The 21,509-nt window shown below is 33.9% G+C and overlaps 1 protein-coding gene across 4 annotated transcripts in view; it reads right to left on the reverse strand.

Moving 5' to 3' along the window:
- PCDH15 (protocadherin related 15) overlaps positions 1-21,509 on the reverse strand; it is a 496,526-nt gene that overhangs the window by 227,313 nt on the left and 247,704 nt on the right. For 3 of the 4 annotated variants that reach the window (XM_040975791.1, XM_040975790.1, XM_040975788.1), the window contains exons 10-12: positions 17,848-17,982; positions 16,006-16,155; positions 11,172-11,365 (exon numbers count right to left, since the gene is read on the reverse strand). In XM_040975791.1, coding sequence (XP_040831725.1) covers positions 11,172-11,365; positions 16,006-16,155; positions 17,848-17,982 — 479 coding nt within the window. Of the gene's footprint in view, positions 1-11,171; positions 11,366-16,005; positions 16,156-17,847; positions 17,983-19,893; positions 19,915-21,509 lie in introns of all 4 variants that reach the window. The other variant, XM_040975792.1, reaches the window with a different exon arrangement.

Raw genomic sequence — 21,509 nt, forward strand, 5'->3', positions numbered from 1 at the left:
AATCAGAATCAAAGGAAGGAAAAATAACAGCTGCAACCAAATTATAATACTTAACAAATTACCTTAGAGAAATTGAAAGAATTTTCCATGAGTGTTGATTTTTCCCTAACTATAGTAGTATAAATTAAGAAGGAATAGCTACACAAATAAAACAAACAAATTGAGCTATCTTGACTTCGAACTTCCTTAAGTCCTCCCTTATTCACAGAATGCAATCTGTAAGCATCTGACTGGGGAGTAATTGAAAAGCACCCTAAGAATCCCAGGCAGAATACAGAGAACAATACAGGTCCAATAGGGTTACCATAATTTCTCCTTAATGCTTTTGCTCCTTCTACTCTTTTCCAAAATAATCCAAATACTACAATTATAAGTTATGCTCTCCCCCAGCCCTTAGACTAGTATAAAAGAGTTATTTAGGAAAGATCACATTCCAAATTTTAATTTTTCATCTTCCACAACCTGGCTGTGTCCTACAATGTATTTAAACAAATGCTAGCCTTCTTGAGGAGAAGTGGCCTACAAAATATCCTCTCTCTTTTTTAACCTTGATGTGAGCATAATGTCAGAATCAGCCTTGCCAAAATTTCACATCAATAATGTTAACAATAAAAGCATAACATTAATGCTGCAATAAATAGTAGTAATTCAACAACATCAGTTAAACACAGACAATACAATCATTAGGTAAATTAGATTTTATATATTTCATAACAAATTTTATTTGTGTAATATACCCAATGCAATGTAGATAAATCTCCATTTCTAAAAGATAAAACTTGTAAAGCTATTCCTTCTCATTTGATAATGAAGGTCATAGTAGAACAAAAGAATTTCAGGATTTTAAACCTTCAACCTATCTACCTATCTGGTTTTAAAAAAGATTTAAAATTCAGAAAGATTAAGTAAGTGAACTGGTCTTAAAATATTAATTAGCAACAGGGCATAAACAATAAGCAAGGTACTGAATTAACCTTCCTGTTCAACATGACACAAACTTTGGCTTTAGAGAATTTTCATTAATTTTATTTATGTGAATAAACGCATACTTGATTTGTAACAAAGGATGATGTTATTTTACAGGATACTAAAATTTAATGTCATGGTTTCAGAATGACATCACAATTTTTAATTATATATACCATGAACTGCATTTCATCTATAGCACTTATGGTAAGAAAAAAATATGACTAAAGAAGGAGCCAAGGGGATTCATATTTAAGATGCTTTAGGTCTACCAATAATTTAAGTTAAAAACATAAAACATCAAATCCTTACGATAAGAGATTACCTGTAGTAATAACAATACCATTCCCATTTAGGTCAATGTAAAGTTTGTATCAGTTTTCTAGTAAGTACATGTATGCCAACATGTCAAAGCCATTAGTAATTTTACATTCTTACTTTGTTGTCAAGACAGTTACACATTTTTATATTGCCTTCTCCAGAGTATATGAGACACAGGAAATAGTCTTCTGTTTTTTATTTTGATTCCTTCAATAGAGTGGGAGAACTGCTATATTTACAGTTCATCATTTTTAGATCCTATTCTATTTTGGAAGGAAAAAAAAAACAGCATTCTACAGAGGATAGATTTCAGACTTAAATATAGAAGATCAGAGAAAACTTCTCAAGAGAAGTGGCAGAATAGCACACATACATATGTGTGTGTGTGTGAATGTAAAAAGGCATTACAATTATAAGGATGCATCTATAAATTCAAGGCCATAAGTAAGAAAACTACATGTTTTACACTACCTTAGACTATCAATGGGTCAGCTGAAAGAATTAAGGCTGGAGGAAGGTTGGCAGGGTCAGTCTTGGGCTAAACTTGTTGATATAAACTTCATCTTGTCAGCAGGGATTGGTTGATTCCAGGGAGATTACTGATAAATTGAAACATGCGGCATCATTCACAGTCTCATACACTCTGCCTCATTTCTCCACGTTTTTATTTTTGTGTTTTCCTCCTCTAGGAAATTCTATGACCATTCCTGTCCAAATGAACCTTGATATGCATTTACTGACTTACAATAAATCTAGATTCCTTTGTGCCTCCTTCCAAATTCATGAAGTAGACACCATCTCCTTCGACTTACCAAAGACCTCCCCAAGAGAAAAGTTTAGTGATAATGAAATAGCTTTTGCTCAGTTATACAACTAAGCAAACATTTCCTCATTTGTTATTAATATTAAATATAACATGTTATTTAAAAGAACATTTTCATTATGGAAAAATTAGCTTGAAAATGAATTACTTAACATTGGGTGAATTAAAAAGAGCATTAGATTACATGAAAACAATACTGGTAATAAAAAAGAATTATACTATGTCATGTCTCAATCATTTTATTTTAATGTTATTATGCACTAATTAGGGAATGCGGCTGTTTTTCATTGCACATCTTTTTTTTTTAACTACCAGTACATTTTTCCACATAGTAATATCTTTTTATACTAGGAATAAATGTTTAGCTAATTCTATTACATGAGTACAAGGTGACCTGCATATGCTAGTAGAGAAAACGGTATTTCAAAATACCTAATGAGTTAATTATTTATCTATTCTCATACATGTAAAAAAAATGTTTATTTTCCTTTTACCTGAAAGCCAGAGATACAGAGAGAGAGGGAGAGAGAAGGGATCTTCACTCTGCTTCACTCTCCAAATGGCCACTATGCCCAGAGCCAGACCAATTCAAACCCAGGAGCCAGGAGCTTCATCCAAGTCTCCCGTTAGGATGTAGAGGCCCAAACACTAAGAGCAGCCTCTGCTTCCTCCCCAGGCCATTAGCAGGGAGCTGGGTTAACAGTAGAATGGCCTGCATTAGAACTGAAGCCTCTATTGAATGCCTGTCCCATAGTTGGAAGCTTACCTTGACATGCTGTCATGCTGACTCTCTCTCCTCAGATTCTTATCAAAGCGAAAACAGACCGAAAATCTGAAATATTCCAGTTCTTCCCTATGCATGTCACTTGTATGTATGCACTAAACTTGCTCAAACTGTGAGCTAGTTATTTTGTGAGCTAATGCTATTTCAAATCAATTTGGCAATCTGAAAAGAATAATATGGACATTCTCCAAAATTTAGAAAGCTGTTTTAAGAAGAATTATTTTATTTTGAAAGAGTGAAAGAAACAGAGGTAGAGGTGATTAAGTCAAAGGTAATAGTGGTATGGGAGACAGAGAGACAGGACTCACATCCAGAGGCCGAGCCAGAACTCAACCTGAGACAGTCTGAACTGGGATACAGGCCTCCTAAGTGCCGAGCTAACCTGCTGCAGCACAGCTTCTTCCTACTGCGATTGTTTTTGATGTTATTAGTTAGGTACTACCAACTTTTTCTAACTGAGTCAATCCATAAAACACTTCAGTCTACATTAAAAAAATTTTTTGTCATTTATTTTTATGGGAAAGTCAGGTTTAGAGAGAGAAGGAGAGACACAAAGATCTTCTGTCTGCTGGTTCATTTCCCAGGTGTCTGCACTGGCCAGAGCCGAGCTTATGTGAAGTCAGGTGCAGGGATCTTCTTCACTGTTTCCCATAAGGGTGCAGCGTCCCAAGGTTGTGGCTCCTCCTCTACTGCCTTCTCAGGCCACAATCAGGGAGCCGGATGGAAGCTGAGCAGCCAGGACATGAACAGGCACCCAAATGGGAGCCTGGCAGTTGCAAGCTGAAGATTTAGCCATTAGGCCTCTGTACCAAGCCCTCAGTCTACATTTTTATGTTCATTATTCTCAAATATGTTCTTCAAAGGGGGATACTGAAGGCAAACCTCACAGATCTTCATTCATCAACTAAATTTGAAGTATGAATTTCCCTCCAGAAAAAAGTAAATCTCATTATCGTACAGCAAATATGACATTATCTTAGCAGATAAAATGGAGGTATAAAGACTGTACTCTCTGAAGGGGAATTTGATATTTGATCAAACATTACAATGTGATTTTTTTTTTAGGACCAAAGCTAAGCTAGTTCAACTGAATGTCTGATGTCATTGAAAATACCTATATAATCAGATTCTGATGGCAGCACTCAATTTCTTAGAGTGCAGTACAGTTCTATTCTAATAAGTACTATTCAACTGGCAATTGTAGGAAACAGCTTATTTAGGGAAATGGGAGTTGTAACTAGGAAGTGAGCAAGAGGTGGATAATAAAATCACATTCATTAAATATACAGTTGCCCTGTTACCTATGCTATTATATTTAGATGGCTTCCATTCATTGCTTATATACAACTTCAGCCCAAAACAGTAATATGGAAACTTCCAGAAACAAACATTTCATAAAAGTTAAGTTTCACATCATTGCCCATAAGTGATCAAATCCTTTCTTCCCCTCCCTTCCTCATCCCTCCCCTGCTCTCCTCTCGTTTCTCTCTGTTTCTTTCTTTCATGATTGCAATGTCTGGGGTTGGTTTACTCTAAAGCTAGGTGTTTTAAACTTCATTTAGACCTCCCCTATGGGTGACCAGGAGGTTCCTTGGTTCCTCTGGGTCTCCTATGTGGTTACAAGTCCAAAGGCTTTGGACCATCTTCTACTGGGGCTTTCCCAGGCGACAAGCAGGGAGAAGGAGGGAAAGTGGTACATCTGGAACACAAACTGGTGCCTATGTTGGATACCAAAAGATTCAAAGTGATGATTTAGCCACTAAGCCATTGTGCCAGGTTCTATTTATCTATTTACTATGAAAATTAGCAAAGATCACATCAAAACTAAATGTGTCCAAAATTGAAAGTATGCCCTCACCATGAGCTTGTTTTTGGGATCATTAACCACTGACAGAAAGAGAGAAACAGGGAGGGAGGGAGGGAGGGAGGGAGGGAGGAAGGGGGAGAGAGGGCAAGAGAGAGACAGAGAGAGATGTACAGAATGCATCTTTTATCTACTTATTTGCTCATACTGGACCAGGCCAAAGCCAAGACCCAGGAGCTTGATCTGTATTTCCCACATTAGTGGAAAGGGCCCTAAAATTTCTGTGACTTTCTGCTGCTTTTCCAAGACCATTAGCAGGAAGTAGGATCAGAAATGACTCATGAACTGGTGCCTGTATGAGATGCTGACATTGAGGTTTTCTGCATTTTTCTGCTACGCCATTATACTGGCCTTTTGAATCACATTTTAAGCACTAATCACACTAAATGTCTTGTTGTTACATAGAAAACACCAAGCTTTTCAGATCAATGAATCTGCATACATTATATACTTCTGTTCTTTTTTTTTCAGCAGAAATCCCCTTCACTTATTCTGCCAAAGTCATGTTAAGAAACTATCACATTACTTATATACTGCGATATTACCAACATCAATGCCCCCAGGAAGCTCAGAATTTATATTTAAATCACTCTGCTAAACTAAGTCTAATGATTTACAATACTCTTTTTATAAACTTCAATAATTTTTTTTTTTGCCATTGAATTAGAAAACTGTGGTTGTTTGTGCATATTCCAGACTATGGTAAGCAATAATGCCTAGTAGGACTGAAACAAAATACTATTGTCACAGACACCTGAAGTCAGGAATCCATGGACAAATATGAGTGAACAGTCTTTCAGACTGAGAGAATTTTTTTAATGAACTATCTTGTTATTCAAGCGAGATGAGATATACTAAAGTATTTGGAGAGAAGAGTTGCAATAAAATGTAAGGTTCTCCATGATCAGGACACTGTGTTAAAAAGTCAAAGTATTGGGAACAGGTGAATGGCTAATAGCCAAAATTATAAGACTTGTTGGTCTTGTGATTTATTTGTGAAAGCTAAGTCAGGAGCTTGAGGGGAGGCACTGAGAATGGCTCCAACAGTGGTCGCAGCAAGTATAGGATCAGAATCGAGTTACTCTCCATAATGGATAGAGAAGGCATAGATGTCAGGCCCCCAAGCACTAAGCTCTCCGAGTGACTGTCAGCACTGAAGAGGGCAGTATGAACTAAATTCCGGCAGAAAAGAACAACATGAGAGATGATAGTAGCAAAGGGCAGTAGGTTTTGCATGTTTGAGACATGATATGTTTAAGGTATCTGAAGAATATTAATGAGTAAAACTGGAGAATAATCTAGAAGTGCTGACAGGGGGAGGATTAGAAGTCCACCCACCAAGCTCCTTATTTAAGGATAAGAGAGATGTATACAGATAAACCCCCAGCGTTGTGGGAGATATTTTTTAACAGATGTTTTAAAAAGCAGACATTTAAAAATTACATGTTTATGAGTTACCATGTGATGTTTCCAACATTTTTATATTCTGTAATGCTCAATCAAGATAAGTATATCTATATCCTCAAATGGGTAACATTTCTTTAAGGTGAAAACATCCAAATGCAGTCATCCAGATTTCCATCTGTTTTCCTAGATAAATGTCCCATACATCATCATTTTTTTTTTCTAATCACTCCACTGTCCAACAGAATTTGAGAACTTCCTTCTCCTATTAACTATAACTTGTTACCTGGTGATTAACCTTCATTCTACTTTATCTCTTCAGCTTCTGTTAGTCACTATACTTTCAACCACTATCATGTTATATTTCCCTTTTAGCTCCATGTATAGATCACGTATTTCTGTAGTCAATTTATTTCATTAAACATAATGACCACCAATTCTCTCCATGTTGCTGAGCAGGGAACAACTTTATCCTTTCAGGTCTCAAAAGTATTCCATTATATATACCCAGCTAGTTTACTTATGCTTTCATTGCTGAGTGGACACATTTTTTTAGAGATACATTTTTTTAGAGTCATGTTATAGTTCTGATGCCAAGCTGTCTTGATTCTATCTAGGACTCATCTCCCAGGATTTCTTTAGCCCTGGGATGGGTACTGTGACACACAGAGTTAAGCAGCCACCTGTGTTGACTACATCCTGTAACGGGTTGGTGGAACACTGGCTTGAGTTCTGGGTAGTTCACTTTCAATCCAAGCTCTGACTAATGCCACTGCCAAAGCACACACAAAGAGTTCAAATACTTCATCCCAACATCTCTGTGGAAGACAGGATTGCATTCTAGGTTGCTGGCACTGGCTTGATTCACCTGATTCAGTTGTAAAATACAGGAAATAAATCAGCAGGTAGAATATTTTTTCCTCTGCCTTTCAAATAAACCCAAAGAATTAAAAAAAAAAGTATTTTCTTGCCTCAAATTTGAGGTTATGTCACTTCTTAAAAGGTTACAGACACATTTATATCTTTGAATTTTTATATATTTTAAACAAGTTCACATCCTTTGATGGAATCAATCTCTTCTGTCTTTAGATTTACTTCATAAAGTTCTTGCAATTTTTAAATTATTTAGCTAATGACATCTATTTAATTGTACTTCTGTGAATGCTTGATATTTTTTTATGAGAACCAAAACTGAATTTATACACTACCTCTAGAAATGTTTGGCTTACTCATACCTGCTGCTTCAATGATTAAATCTTTTTTGTTTCCTCACATCTTATGTTTGTTTTAAGAGCTATTGAATCTATATAAAATTTTGACATTAATCAAAATGACAAATTAAGATTCATTTTAACCAACAAATTAAACAGTAATATTCCAGCAGTTTATCTTAAAAGCAAAGCGTCCTTATTTACTCAGATTTATAATAGAGATGCAAAATATCATTTAGAAGCACTTTTCAAGATCAATTATCATATCATTAGCTCATAAATGGCGTTATTTTCTATGTGTGTATATTTGTTTGGCCTGGCAAAAATGTTATTTTTTTTTTCCATTCTTACTTTAAAAAGTTAATAAATGGAAAGAGGAAAATTTTCCTAGAATAAAAATTTTTTGTTGTTGTTGTTGTTAAAATGATCAATTTTTAATCAGCATAATGGCTTTGGCAAAAAATATATTTAATTTTCAGCAACAATTCATACTAGATACATAATTTCATATCTGTTGAGGCTCACTAGTTCCCTGTTTATTATGCTTCATACTATTGTACATTTCATGCTTTCATCAACACTTTCTACAGTTATATGCTTAGCCTATATTTTAAACTACTATCATCTGAGAAGACAAATTATTTAATAACTTGACACATGTAAAAGAAAGCTTGTGATACTTGTCTTTGTGCGGCTTCATTCACTTAGCATAATGATCTCCAGTTCTATCCATCTCATATAAAATGTTATAATTTCAGCCCAGGGTTGCAGGGCTGCAGACACAGTCCACCAAATGCAATTAAAAAAAAAAACTGACACACCATGTCAACAACATGGATACAAATTATATGATCATATCAACAGATGGAAAGCTAGCATTTAATAAAAATACATCATCTTTCTATGGTAAAAACCGTAGAGATTACATAGAGGAGGAATGTATCTCAACATTATAAAAGCTACTTTTTTGACATGTATTGATATTCTATTGAATATGGAAAAGCTGAAAAAACCTCCACTAATATCTGAAACCAGACAAAGATGTCCAGTTTCATACTTTATCCAGGGCAATTCTGGAAACTTTACCTAGACCCACTAGGCAAAAGAAAAAAAGAAAATTAAGGAGTTATCAATTGGAAATAAGGAAGTCAAGCCATTTCTGTTTTCATGATGACATGATTCTTTTTACAAGGGAACCAAAAGAATCCACTAGTCTATTAGAACTAACAAGAGGATGTACAAGTATCAAGATAGAAAAGCAACCAAAAAATCAAAAGCATACTTATATACTAAAAACAATCTTCCTGAAAAGGACCACATAAAACCCATCAAAAACACAGTAGCTATCAAAAAACAAACAAACCACCTGTGCATATTTTGGGATAAATATAACTAAAAAACATGAAGGATGTCTAAAATCAAAAGTATATAATTTTATGAGGAAAAAGAGAAATTCTAAAAACAGAAAAAAACATCTCCCATAGTATGAAGGCAAAATTACCATCACTTAGGTATTCACACTAACCTGAGCAATTTATATATTCAATACTCATCAAAATTCTAATGAGATTCTTTACATAAATAGAAAAAAATCCTAAAGTTCATATTGAAACAAAAGATTTCTAGATAGTTAATGTAACCTAAAACAATAAAAAAAAAAAGTCTGAGCCATCAGAAACCAGATTTCAATACATATTACAGGGCTATATTACAGCTGAAAATGAATGATGTGTTGCCATAAGCACAGCCATGTAGACCAATGGAACAGAATGGAAACCCTAGAAATAAAAACAGCCTCTTCAACAAAAGTGTAGAGAAAATTTAGTTTCCATATGTAGGAACTGGAATTACCCAATATACAACAATTAACTCAAAATTGATCAAGTATCTGAACTTCAGACATGAACTATGAAACAATTTAAGGAAAACAGGGCCAACATTTCAAGATCTTGGCTTAGACAGACTTTTACGGTGAGATACTAAATGCACGAGGAATAACATGGAAAATTGACAAACAGAATTATATCCAGCTAAGATTTTTTACACAGCAAAGAAACAACCAAGTAAAGAGGTAACTGCCAAAATGGAATCAAATATTTGTAAATTCTGCAACTGAGAAAGATGATGAAGATTTCAAGAAACTAAAAAATACAATTCAATTAATGGGCAAAATATTTAAATGGATACTTTTTAGAGGAAGAAGTGGAATGCCTAGGTGACACATGAATAAATTCTGAAGATCACGAACATCAGGGATATAGAAGTTAAATCAGTAATGTCTCATCATCCCATTGCACTTATGGTGGCTATTATTCAAAAACTTAAAGACAACAAATGCTGGAGAGGTTGTGGGCAAAATCATATGCTAATAAATAGTGGGAGTGAAGATTAATACAAAAATTATAGATCACATTATGGAGAATCCTTAGAAAACTATTAGTATATTTACCATATGACCGAGCTACCATGCTCTGGCATATGAGAGAAATACCCATACTCTCACATTTATAATATCCCAGTTCATAATTACAAAGGTATGGGATCAGTTTAAGATGCCCATTAACTGATTACTGGACAATGAAATGACTTTTACACAAGATAGAATATATTTCTTTTAAAACTATAGCAAATATACTGGAAAAGCCTGGTTATATTGTCACTTATGTCAAAAAGGGGACAAACATTTTCATGAGAATTACTGCTAAATGAAATTAAGTGAAAGAAAACAGGAAGAAATACATAAAATCATTGTTTTTTAAAAATATATTCTTAATAATGTAGAAGAGTCAACCACAGATTATAAATTGATATGGGAATTAGAAGAAAATGGGTTAAATATAAAGACATTGATAACTTTTTCATGTCTACATGTCAACTTTCAGAAGTTAAAAGGAAGCAAAATGTCTACTTACAAGAAACACACAAATGCAAGAGTTATGTAAAGAAAAAGTTTATACTCATCAAAGACAAGCAATAAAGCAATGAAGAAACAGATATGCTTGGTTAGAAAGAATGAGCATCAAAAGCATCTAATAACACCTTAAGTAACAAATTCACAATCATATATGGAAATCTCTGTGAGAATTGGTTCTATTTACATATTTCACATACTCAAGGCGATGCATATTCCATGCTATTTATTTTCTTCACTATGTGTAAAAGACTGAAATTTAAAACACTACTGATAGTGTACTTAGTACATAGTATAAACGCATGAGGAAATCTTAGAGCAGTGAAAAATATACATATTTTGAAGGGCAAAACACATACTCACATTCACTCACATTTTCTTGTATTGCACACTGACCATCTTGAAATAAAAGCTAATTAATGAAAGAGCTTTCAGGGTGGTTATGTAGATGCAGGAGAAATACTACAACATCTCTAATGTTACAAAGATATTTCAGTAAGTACTCATACATTAAGAAGAAAACTCCTGAGACATTGTATACTACTCATATCTGTGGCCTCCTCTCAGCCTCAACAACCTTGCTTTTCCAGTAATAAATCGGAACCATGTGTGATATTACCCAGTACCTCTGCTAGAACAGAAACCTGCATCTTTCTCCATCTGTGAAATCATTGTTAATTATTTTGTGGTTTAATCTTGTCTTTATTATCCTTTTCCCACGATTTAACCAAATAACAATACCCAGTTCCTGAGAATCCGGTCTCTTTGATTTTCTGATCTAATTTGGATGTTTATACGAGAAAAGAATGCTTGCTGCTCTTTGTAAACTTAATTATAAGGTTAAACGGGAGCAAGGAAAAGACTGCATTCGTTCTAACATAAATTACCTTCTCTCTGCTGGAGGAGCATTGTCCGCTGCTTGGACAGTAAGCGCGTAAGTCCGCCCGACTATCAATTCCACCCCCGGAGCGATGGTGATAAGCCCTGTTGTTTTATTGATGACGAAGTCTCCCTGAGCCCCAGCCAGGATTTCATATGTGATCTCCCCATTTGACCCTTCGTCTGCGTCCACTGCAGTGAGCTGGAATTGAAAATCACAACATAAATCCCCTTGGGACTTAACATTTTATCATCGTGTTATTTTTCTTTTCCCTCCCAACAACGAAAAAGAGTTCGCTTTCAAAGACAAAACACAAGTAAAAGAAGTTCTCTGGGCACATAGATGCGTGTTTCCTGAAACAGGAAGCTACAATGTTCTGATATAGTACCAAATCACAACAGGCAAGTTTCTTTTTTTCAATCTTTTTTTTTTTCCCTGAGACTGGTAGGAACAAAAATTTTGAGAGAGTGAAGACTTTTTGTTATTATAACTTAACAAATAGGGGAAAAGAAAGACCTTGACAGGGTATCTAACAAACCTCAAGGACATTTATCTGCTTTGCTGTTGTTGCTGTTTTTATCACTCTGGCTCATCTACTTTTGGGCCTGCGTGTACATTACTGCTTTCAGAAAAGCATATTCAGGAACCCTGAGATTTTACCATATAAACATTTCTACAAAAATACGCACCTCTTCATCACCATTTTGAAGTAGCTTGCATCTAGCAAAAATACATACTGCCAGGATTATTTATGGAAAAGAACTGTTATGAATTTCATAGCAATAACAAACTGATGGTCATATTAAATTTTTATGATCATGGAAAATTTAATTAAAATAATCATTTTAATGAGTCATCTTATGATACACATTTTATTATCATTGTGTAGAGATTCTAATTTTTATTACACCAAAAGGAATGCATGGGGTTAAGCAACCTCAGTTTAAAAACAGAAAGAAAATACTTAAATACTTTCATTGAATAAAGATCACACTATAATTGTAACCAATTATACACAGTGTTTATTTCATTTTTTTATTACTTATCTCCATGTTTCTCATCTGTCAAGTCACAGTCATCTTCAACTCAGATACTACATTTGGAATATCATTAACACCTTGACATTTTCGTTTCAAGAAAATGTGAATAATGCACATTTACTTTGAAACATCCATTTAATCTCAGGGACATCGTATTAATTAAATGATTCTTTTAAGAAGTTTGTGTTTATTATCACAAAGATACGTAAACAAATGTCTTTATACAGCCCATCAGGTTTAAGCGGATTCAGTGTGCACCTTACTATTTTTATCATGTGCTGCATTAAAGAGACCAAGGTGCATACAAATATCAGTAGCAGCATTAGCTGGGAAGAGAAAAGAACATCTGTGAGACTGGCATTAGTGTGTAAGTCCTGAGATGGTGGAGTTGAAGATGGACAGCTGTGGTTGCCCCAAGGAAAGCCATTTCAGGAAATAGTTCTGGGACTTACACAACAAACATAGCAGACACAGTTCTAAAGGCAAAGGAGAAGCAAAGTATTTGCAGGAACAGTCAGAATGAATGATTCATATTTATGCAGGACTATTCACGCCGGACAAACTCATTTTGTTTTGTGTGTAAATAAAATTAGAAAATTAGAGAATGGGAATAGCAGAGGAGATAGCAATTCTGATTTTAGTAAATCACTTAAATAAAATGTCTCACAAGAGCTTAATTAAAATTGCACTCAAATTGGATTCATATTAACATTTTTCCTGAGACTTAAACTGCTTAGAGGAATTTAATGATAGAAGGGGATGAGTTAAGAGTGAGTATTGAGGCCTGTGCTTCAGGGATGGAGGCACTGTGGCTTGACTTAGTTAACGCCTTCATCAATGTCATAAGAAGGGAGGGTAAGCTGGAGGAGAATTAACTTGAAACAGGTACCAATTTAGGAGGTGTTGTAAATATCAAGGAGCAATGCTAAACATGGGCAGTAGGAGCTTCCCCCAAATCAGAGCCAGACAATGACAGAAAAGTCAACATAGTCAAGGAATGGATAATCTGCCCCACCTATCTGAAAAAGGTTAACACTTCGGGATTCTTATATGAATGAGAATTAGGACTGGATATCAGGTTCAAGAACTGGCAATTCACTTTCTAGCCAGTCAAGGCAGAGTTGATGGAGGTTGGAAGTGGGTGGAGCAGAAAAGCAAAAGCCATATTCTGCATGGGAATTTTGCAGATCACAGTTATGAATCATGTTTTTTTGTTTATTTTAATTTTTCCCCCTCATGTGAAAAAATTGTCAGTTTCTAGACTCTTGGAGAGTATTTTATAGCCACAGTATTCTTCTACCACATACAAGAAATAACATTAAAACTACTAACTATAGGACTTGAATTCTTGCCATTAAAATCATTTAAAGAGGTAGGGAAATAAACACTAAAAATGGTATTTCTTCATAAACTGAATGTCCCTGAGAAATATATATAAAATGCGGATCTTTAAAAGAAAGAGAAAGCCCTGTTTGATTAAACACATTCAATGGCAGAAATCACTTTGAATCTACCTCAGGACAAACATGTTTAGAGGCAGATCTGGAACAGTTTCTGTAGTTTCTTGCTGGATATTTTTCTATATAATTACTTCTGCTTACACTGTATCAGATATAGGCAACATCCCATGAAGACAAAAGTTACATCTTTGCCTGTATAAACTGTAATTTTACTAATTATGAAAAAGTAGGATCAATAAATAATGTGGCTCTCTAGTTCCATCAATTGACTAGAAAATAAAAGCAATGCATTAACAATGCATCTTCTACACATGTATTCACTCAGTAGTACTTACTGTATAGGTACTCCGCTTCCTTGCAACTTCAAATATTTATTAGGAATCTAATATAGTAAGCATATCTAACATGCCAGAATCTACAGATGTAGATACTATGAAGCTAGAAATGAAATAATTTAATTCTGCCATCAAAAAGTGGGCAGTAAAATTAAGTTAACCAATATGACCAATGCCATAACCATCTATGGCTGGTATTTAGGGTGGCAACTTAAAAATATTCGCTCACATTAATACACGGGATATTCAGACATGGGGTGAACATTAAGGTGATTGCATTATTTATATGCTATCACATATCTTTCTGGAAAGTTCAAGAAAGAATGCCTTGATTCACAAATTAAACATGGATAGCACTGAATTATTTATAGCTCACAACTGCAAATGATGTAAGGTGGTTTGTTTTTGCAATTTGTGTATATATGTTGCACATGGTTAATCTATCTGGCAGGAGCTGGCATTATAGCGAGGGGCAATACACACAAGCAATGCACAATGTTCTCACTTCTTGGAATTTTAAGTTGGGGGTTAAGAAAATACCCTAAGTTCTGAGAGTCAGAGGATCAGTGAACTGATGACAGGAACTATGCTACACGGACAGGACTCATGTATGTTTGCATCCATGTAGTATGCAAATGTGATAACTGGCTGCTGACAGCAAGATATCAGTTAAGGTTCTTCACTCGGTTTTTTTGGTTACAACTGGCTATTTATCTACTGTAGTGCAATTTCAGGAACTATTCAGGAAGATTTGCTAAAAATTACCTTCAAAAACTGAAACTATGCTGCTTTCAAAGAAGGAAAACAATCTTATACCCCCCCCAAAAAAAAGGAGGAGGGAAATATTGGGAAATATTGAGGCGGAGGAAGTAAGTAAATTGAATATAGAGCTATTTTCAGGTGCCTAAAGGTACTTTAGTGGGACAGAGGCAAAAAAAAAAAAAAAAAAAAAAAAAAAAAGGACAGCCAATGATAGAGCTGCAGAGACAATACCAACAGGAAGGCTGTAGTCCATTGCAGAAGGATTGGAACTGCTTTTTAAAGGCTCCGTACTATCTACCATAATTACACATGTACTTTTAATTAGCATTACTTAGCATATAGTATACAGATATCATTAGCTATAATTTGTGGCTATTTCAATTTTCTACAAAAATAGGGAATATCCTGGAATTCCTGTCCTGATTCTCAAGGTTAGAAAAAAATCTAAATCAGCTCTCTATGTGGCTGGCATGTGAAATCTTCAGGGTTTGTTAATATATTTCTGCCAGTAAACATTGCAAGTGAACATGGTAACTGATATTGAAAAAGCTGAATTAAATCTTTGCAGTGTTTTTCTAAACAGCTGCCTAGGTATTTGCATAAACAATCAGTGTGGAAAGTAATGGAGTCAAGTACTTTTCATATTTCCAAATATCCGCATAAAAAATTACATCTTTGTGACATATCCACAGAATCACCAGAGCACAAAACATATTTTGAGGCAGCTTACAGTATATTTCAATGTAGTAAATGCAAATAATAATTTAAATTAAGACTAATGAAGGTTAAATTTCAGTCTCATTGGTATGTTTTCCTACAGTAATACTTTGCTATATTGCCTAAATTTTCCCTACTGGTAATATTTCATTTCATTTAGGTAGCCAACTTATAGGAGTTAGCACGATTTTATTAATGTAGTCTTTGGTATTTATCAACAAAGAACTAAGCAAAATGATAGGAGTCTTTAAACTCCATGTTGAAGATAATCTATCTAATATATTAAGATTATTTTAAAGTATGAATAGCTGAAATAACTATTTACATCTGGCAATAGTCAACTTTGGCATAAGTATACGCTTTTATTTGAAAACTAAACCTAATTTTAAAGCATTTAAACTGGATTATTGTATGGAAAAAGTAAAAAAAAATTAATAACTTCTTTAATAAATTTTTTAAATAATACATTTTGTTATGCCCATGGAAATAACTCATCTGACTTTGTTCTTATATTAGGGAATAGTTACCTGTATGACACTGTCCCCAGGGCTCATGTCTGTGTAAACGTAGACATCATAAGATATCTCAGGGAAGGTGGGAGTGTTATCATTTGCATCCATCACTCGAATGTTGACAACAACCGGAGCACTTTCTTGCACACCATCGAAAGCTGTTATCTTTTAGGATAGAAAAATAGACTTAGTACTGAAGGCATACAAGTATCAATAATACAGAATTCAATCTTACACTCTAAAAGGTTTCTAGTATGTGATTTATTATAGTAAGAGTTCTAAGATGTTCTGTCAATAAAACAAGCACTAAAAGTGTACTACATATATTCAGAAATGTTTTAATAAGAAATAATTATTGAGCTAAGAAATAATTATTGAGAATTCTCTATTTTAATACATGCATTAGTAGGCAAATTTAAATAGATCTGTAGAACACCTTAGGAGGTTAAAATTGGTCATTACCATTCTTAATTCCCAATAATTATGATGTAATTCTTAAAATTATAGAAGTTAACAAACTTTTATATCTTACATGTAATACATTTTTTTTTATAGTCACTATTTTTTCTGGAAGTTAAATGGGTTCTCTATAGACACATAATATCTTATTCTAGCAATTTACAAGTGAAATTTTTAAGACTTATTGATGTTGATTACATTGCTGTTTAGTCACTTTATCAACGTTTTAAGAATATCTGACAGTTAATTTAATAAAAATAAAGTTCTGTATGAATGATTTCTGAATCCCACACTGACTTCAGTGTTATATTCATGTGAGATTTATTGGAAATGATAGCCTTTCCCATGTAGCCTTTTCCAGAGCCAGTTTTTTTTTTTAATAAATAATTCAGCTTGTACCCCTGCATGCATCCTTCCCTTGTAATTTAATTTCAATAATTTAGAAACAAGGCTTTTCTTTTTCTACATTTACCTTCTACTTTTATATACACTTTAATAAATATTCAGTCACAATATTAATTAATGTCATCCCCTCCCCATTTATTTTGCTTAACTCAAGATATCTCAGTCTCAATGCTCGCATGGTGATGCAATGAGTTAGGCTGGCACACTTGGAGTGCCCACACCCTGTGTTGAGGGAACTAGAATCCAGTTGCACTTTCTTGAGATCTAGTTTCTCACACTAAATATCCTGCAACATGTCCTTTAGATGGCTAGAGTCTTTGAAACCTTGCCACATGCACTGCATTCCTGGCTCCCAGCTTCCCCCAGGGAGAGCCATTGCTGTTGTGGACCACCATAAGGTAAGCCAAAGGATGGAAAACCTCCTTATCTCCCTGTCTCTTCCAAGTAAGTACAAATACAAAACACAATTTCAACCATCTCCTTTTGGTTCTTTGCTGCTGGGGCATCATGAACTGTGTGTTCTAAGACATGTACTTGGGCCATTTTCACATCAGATGCCAATAGCAGCCCTCACAGTTGTGATAATCAAACATGCCAACAGTCAGTGCAAAATGTTTTCTAGAGGGAATCACTCATTATTCTCAACTGAGACTCACTGGCCTAACTAACAGCGAACATCAGGAAAATTTCTAAAAAAAAAAAATCATGTATTCTACTATATACTTCCGTTTGAGATAGTTATGAATATATGACAAAGAGTACAATTTTGATTTATTTGTTTAATTCTGAAAAGTATTTTCCCTATGGAAGACAATACAAGTTCAAAAACTGAGAAAGAAAAATAGGGTAGTTACATTTAAGGAGCTTCTGGTTATTGTATTTTCTCTAATACTACTTGAAAATGATGCTACTTTGCTCAAATTAATGGACTTATGAGTTGGAAAGAGATATGTCTTTTAATTATATCTATCCACATATATGAACTGTCTTTACCGAAAAGGTGTAGGTTTGCTGTTCTTCCCTGTCCACTGGCTGAAGTAAAGTGAGGTAGCGAATAATTCCAGTCTGTGTTATGGTGAACACTGAGGTGTAATCATTTAGAAAAAGGTGAAGCTCTGGGTCTTTCGTCTGTGAAAGAAATGACACTACTTAACATGTGCAATTAATAATGCTTCCATCAGTTCATTCCTTAAGTTTTGACATCTACAATAAAAACCACATTACAGTATTAAGCATTTGGAAGAAAAATGAAACCCAGTTTGAAATTTACTGATTCACACAATAAACAATCCAAAAGATAGGAATCTTGCATTGCGGAACACAAAATTCTACATACAGGCAGAATTAATGTTAGAGGGAAAATACTGGGAGAACACAAATCAATGCAATATCTTCCTCCCAATTACTGCAAATTAGTATTTTTTTCAGAACTACATCGGATTCAAATAATGAGAAATAAAAGGAAAAAACTGAGACACAACTTGTAAAATGTTAACATCTTCATTAATATGCACACATGCATATTAAAACCTTTTTCTCACCTATATATAAAGTAGAAATAAAGCTGGTTATGTACTACTCATTAACACCATGCTTTCTCTTTTACGTTAACTTTATAAAGATTTGCTGAAGAAAAAATTAATATTCAAGTTCAGATATTTTAGGTGACATGCTTAAAAATACGTGTTTATGGATTTGGCACTTGGGATTGATGAAAGAGTCTAGGGAAAGTTATGTACACTTAAAGAGATTTCTTTGAAATTTCAAAGAATGAGGAAATTGAGAGAAGATCATATATATTTGCAAAGCTCTCACAAAAAAAGAACAACAAAAAGTGTTTCCTCTAATGCTACCACCAGATTTCAATGGATACAAGTAAACACCAACACTTATTTTTAATATGTGCTTTTATATAAAGATTTTACTGCACATGACTGGCAACAGCTCCAGGTATACCAAAATTTGAAAAGGAACAACATGAAAATATGTGGAATGTGCATATACCTAGATATCCATTAATTTGTTTCTCAACTTAATTTTTATTCTTCAGGCCCCATTCCTAGTATTTGGAGTTCACCAAAATTATAAATTCCATATTAATGTGGTTCTGTCAAAATTTGTATTTCATATTACTTTTGACCATGGAAGTGTTGTATGTTCATAATTTTCATGAATTCATATGTAAATGGACAAATTATGTTGCAATTTAGTGTTCCAGTATCAAAAGTAAATTTTAAGTAGTAATATTTGTGAGCTTGTCTCAATGAATCCTAGTCTGTGAACAATGACAGCTGATTAACATCATTTTCCCACCTTATATAAATATACATTTATCCTAAAGTGCATTTAATGTTAACATTACTGCATTCATTACACATGAGATTTGCAGAAGAGTAAAACTCAGAGCCACTCATGTAAGAACAGAAAACAGGAATACAATGAAAAAGGCTCAATCATCAGCAAACATGTAAATACATAAACACATATAAACACATAAAACTGTTAAATATAACTTATTGTGTTTAAATGAATTTAGCTTTCTAGTGCAAATCAATTATAATACCACACACACAAGATTATATGCATGCTTATATATACATACATAGAACATAGGTAGGTATATGCAAGTATATACATGCATAATTTCAAAAATATAAATGACAAAGTACAGCATGAAAGTGACAGAATCCATCAAGCAATTTCAATCAATTAATTAGTTGTCTCTAGTCTCTACCTCAAAAGATGCAACTCCAAGTAAGAAATCTGTTAGAAAAGTCACCTGTGACTAAATAATATTTGTCATAGACTTTGAGAGTATTAATATTTTAAGATGGTGTCTAGGTTAAGAACATAATGTGGCTTCTAAGAAATTTCATACTATTGTAGCCAACAATATGTTGCAAGTACATGTGGATGTTTTAAAGCAGTTAATAAATGAAATTATAACTGATATAAAGTTTTAACAGATAAGGACAAGATCAAAGGAAAACTCCACAGCAAAAGAAAAAAAAAATCACAGAACAAACACCTGGTACCTACAGGAACTCCACCAGGCGGAACCTATATGCAAATTAAACATGAAATAATACTGAGTGTAAATGGTCACAACAGATATATACCACACGAACACACAATAACATAAAGGGAAATATCCCAGTACATTTAACTGAATAAATTTCCCAAAATATATATGCTAATGTTTATCTTAGTAGCTACACACATATGATTAAATAATGTTTACAAATCAATTAAACACTTAATACCTTCAAAGGAAAATTAAATTTCAATAACACCTTGAATCAATACATTTTATTGAGGAAATCAATTTGCATGAAATTATAAATGAATCATTGACTCTTTACAAGCTGAATGTGCAAATCAGGTTCATTTTTATTCCTTTTGCATCATCAGAATTCCATAATTTTTAGTTGCTCTGACATTCACATTTTGAAGAGCTCAGACAAAGTTCCTCAAACCCTTGAGCATTACACATTCTGCTTGTGCTGTGGTCTACCTTGAAACTCTATTTGGTACAAGTACTTTAAATACATAAATGTAACATACATGAAAATAATGTGTATGCACACATATATGTCTAACAATTAGAAGATATCTTAAGTACACGTACTTTGATTTTCTTTTGTTGTCACTTTCACTGTGACCTTAGAATTCTTAAATTCCACATTGTCAATCACATCCTATCCTTGTTACTATTTGTTAAACTTTGGCTTATTGCTCAATTAATTAAAAGAGACAAACACTGCCTAATTTTTAGTTAAGTGGATCCAACTATGTTTCACTCTCGACTTTATTTCAGAAAAGCCGTAAGAACTTACCCTTGAGCAGCAACTTCTCTTTGCTGCAGGGGTTTAACCTCCTTTTCTAAAGGTGACAATGTGTGACCTAACATGCCACTATCTCAAACTGTTTACCCCTTTGAATACTTTCAAATAAACAAGATTTGTATTACCTAGTAAAATCTAGCCTCTAAACTAAAAACATCGGTTAACACAGATCTTTACAAATCCTGGTATAGCATGTGAACTGCCTTTTGGATAACTGCATTCTATAGCATGGTGCCATCTTCAAGTGCCACTACTGTGCGTCTGATCCAGCTCCCTGGTCCTCAGGGAAATAGCAGGCAATGGGCCAAACACTTCATTTCCCACCTTATATATGAGAGACCTAAACTGAATTTTGAGTGATGATTTTGTCCCAGCCCAGTTTTGGCTGTTTTAAGTATTTAGGAAGTGATTTAGTAGAAGAGTGAATTCTCTCCACTCACGGCTCTGTTTCTGTAATATTCAAATAAATGCTAATAAATACATTATTTAAAAACAGAGCAGTGAACTAATTGACTTTATAACCATACAGATCTTTTTTTGACAGAGATAAAAATGACTCAAAGGACATAAATGTGTCTTCAGGATTATTAATGACTGTTTCATAGATTCATTTCTTGGGCTCTTGCAAACAAAAGATTTAAAGTACAATAGAAAAAGTCAAAGAAGATTGTTTTTATATCAGTATGATGGAAAGGATTCCAAGAATTTCAGTTATCCAACTAAGGAATGAGCCATACCATGAATCAGTTACTCAGTTATCACTACAGTTTTTAAGCATATATTTGATGTCCTCATTTCTTCAATAGTGCC

The sequence above is a fragment of the Ochotona curzoniae genome, unplaced genomic scaffold (genome assembly GCF_017591425.1).
Source record: "Ochotona curzoniae isolate NIBS_2020 unplaced genomic scaffold, NIBS_Ocur_1.0 contig_2692, whole genome shotgun sequence".
Lineage (NCBI taxonomy): Eukaryota > Metazoa > Chordata > Mammalia > Lagomorpha > Ochotonidae > Ochotona > Ochotona curzoniae.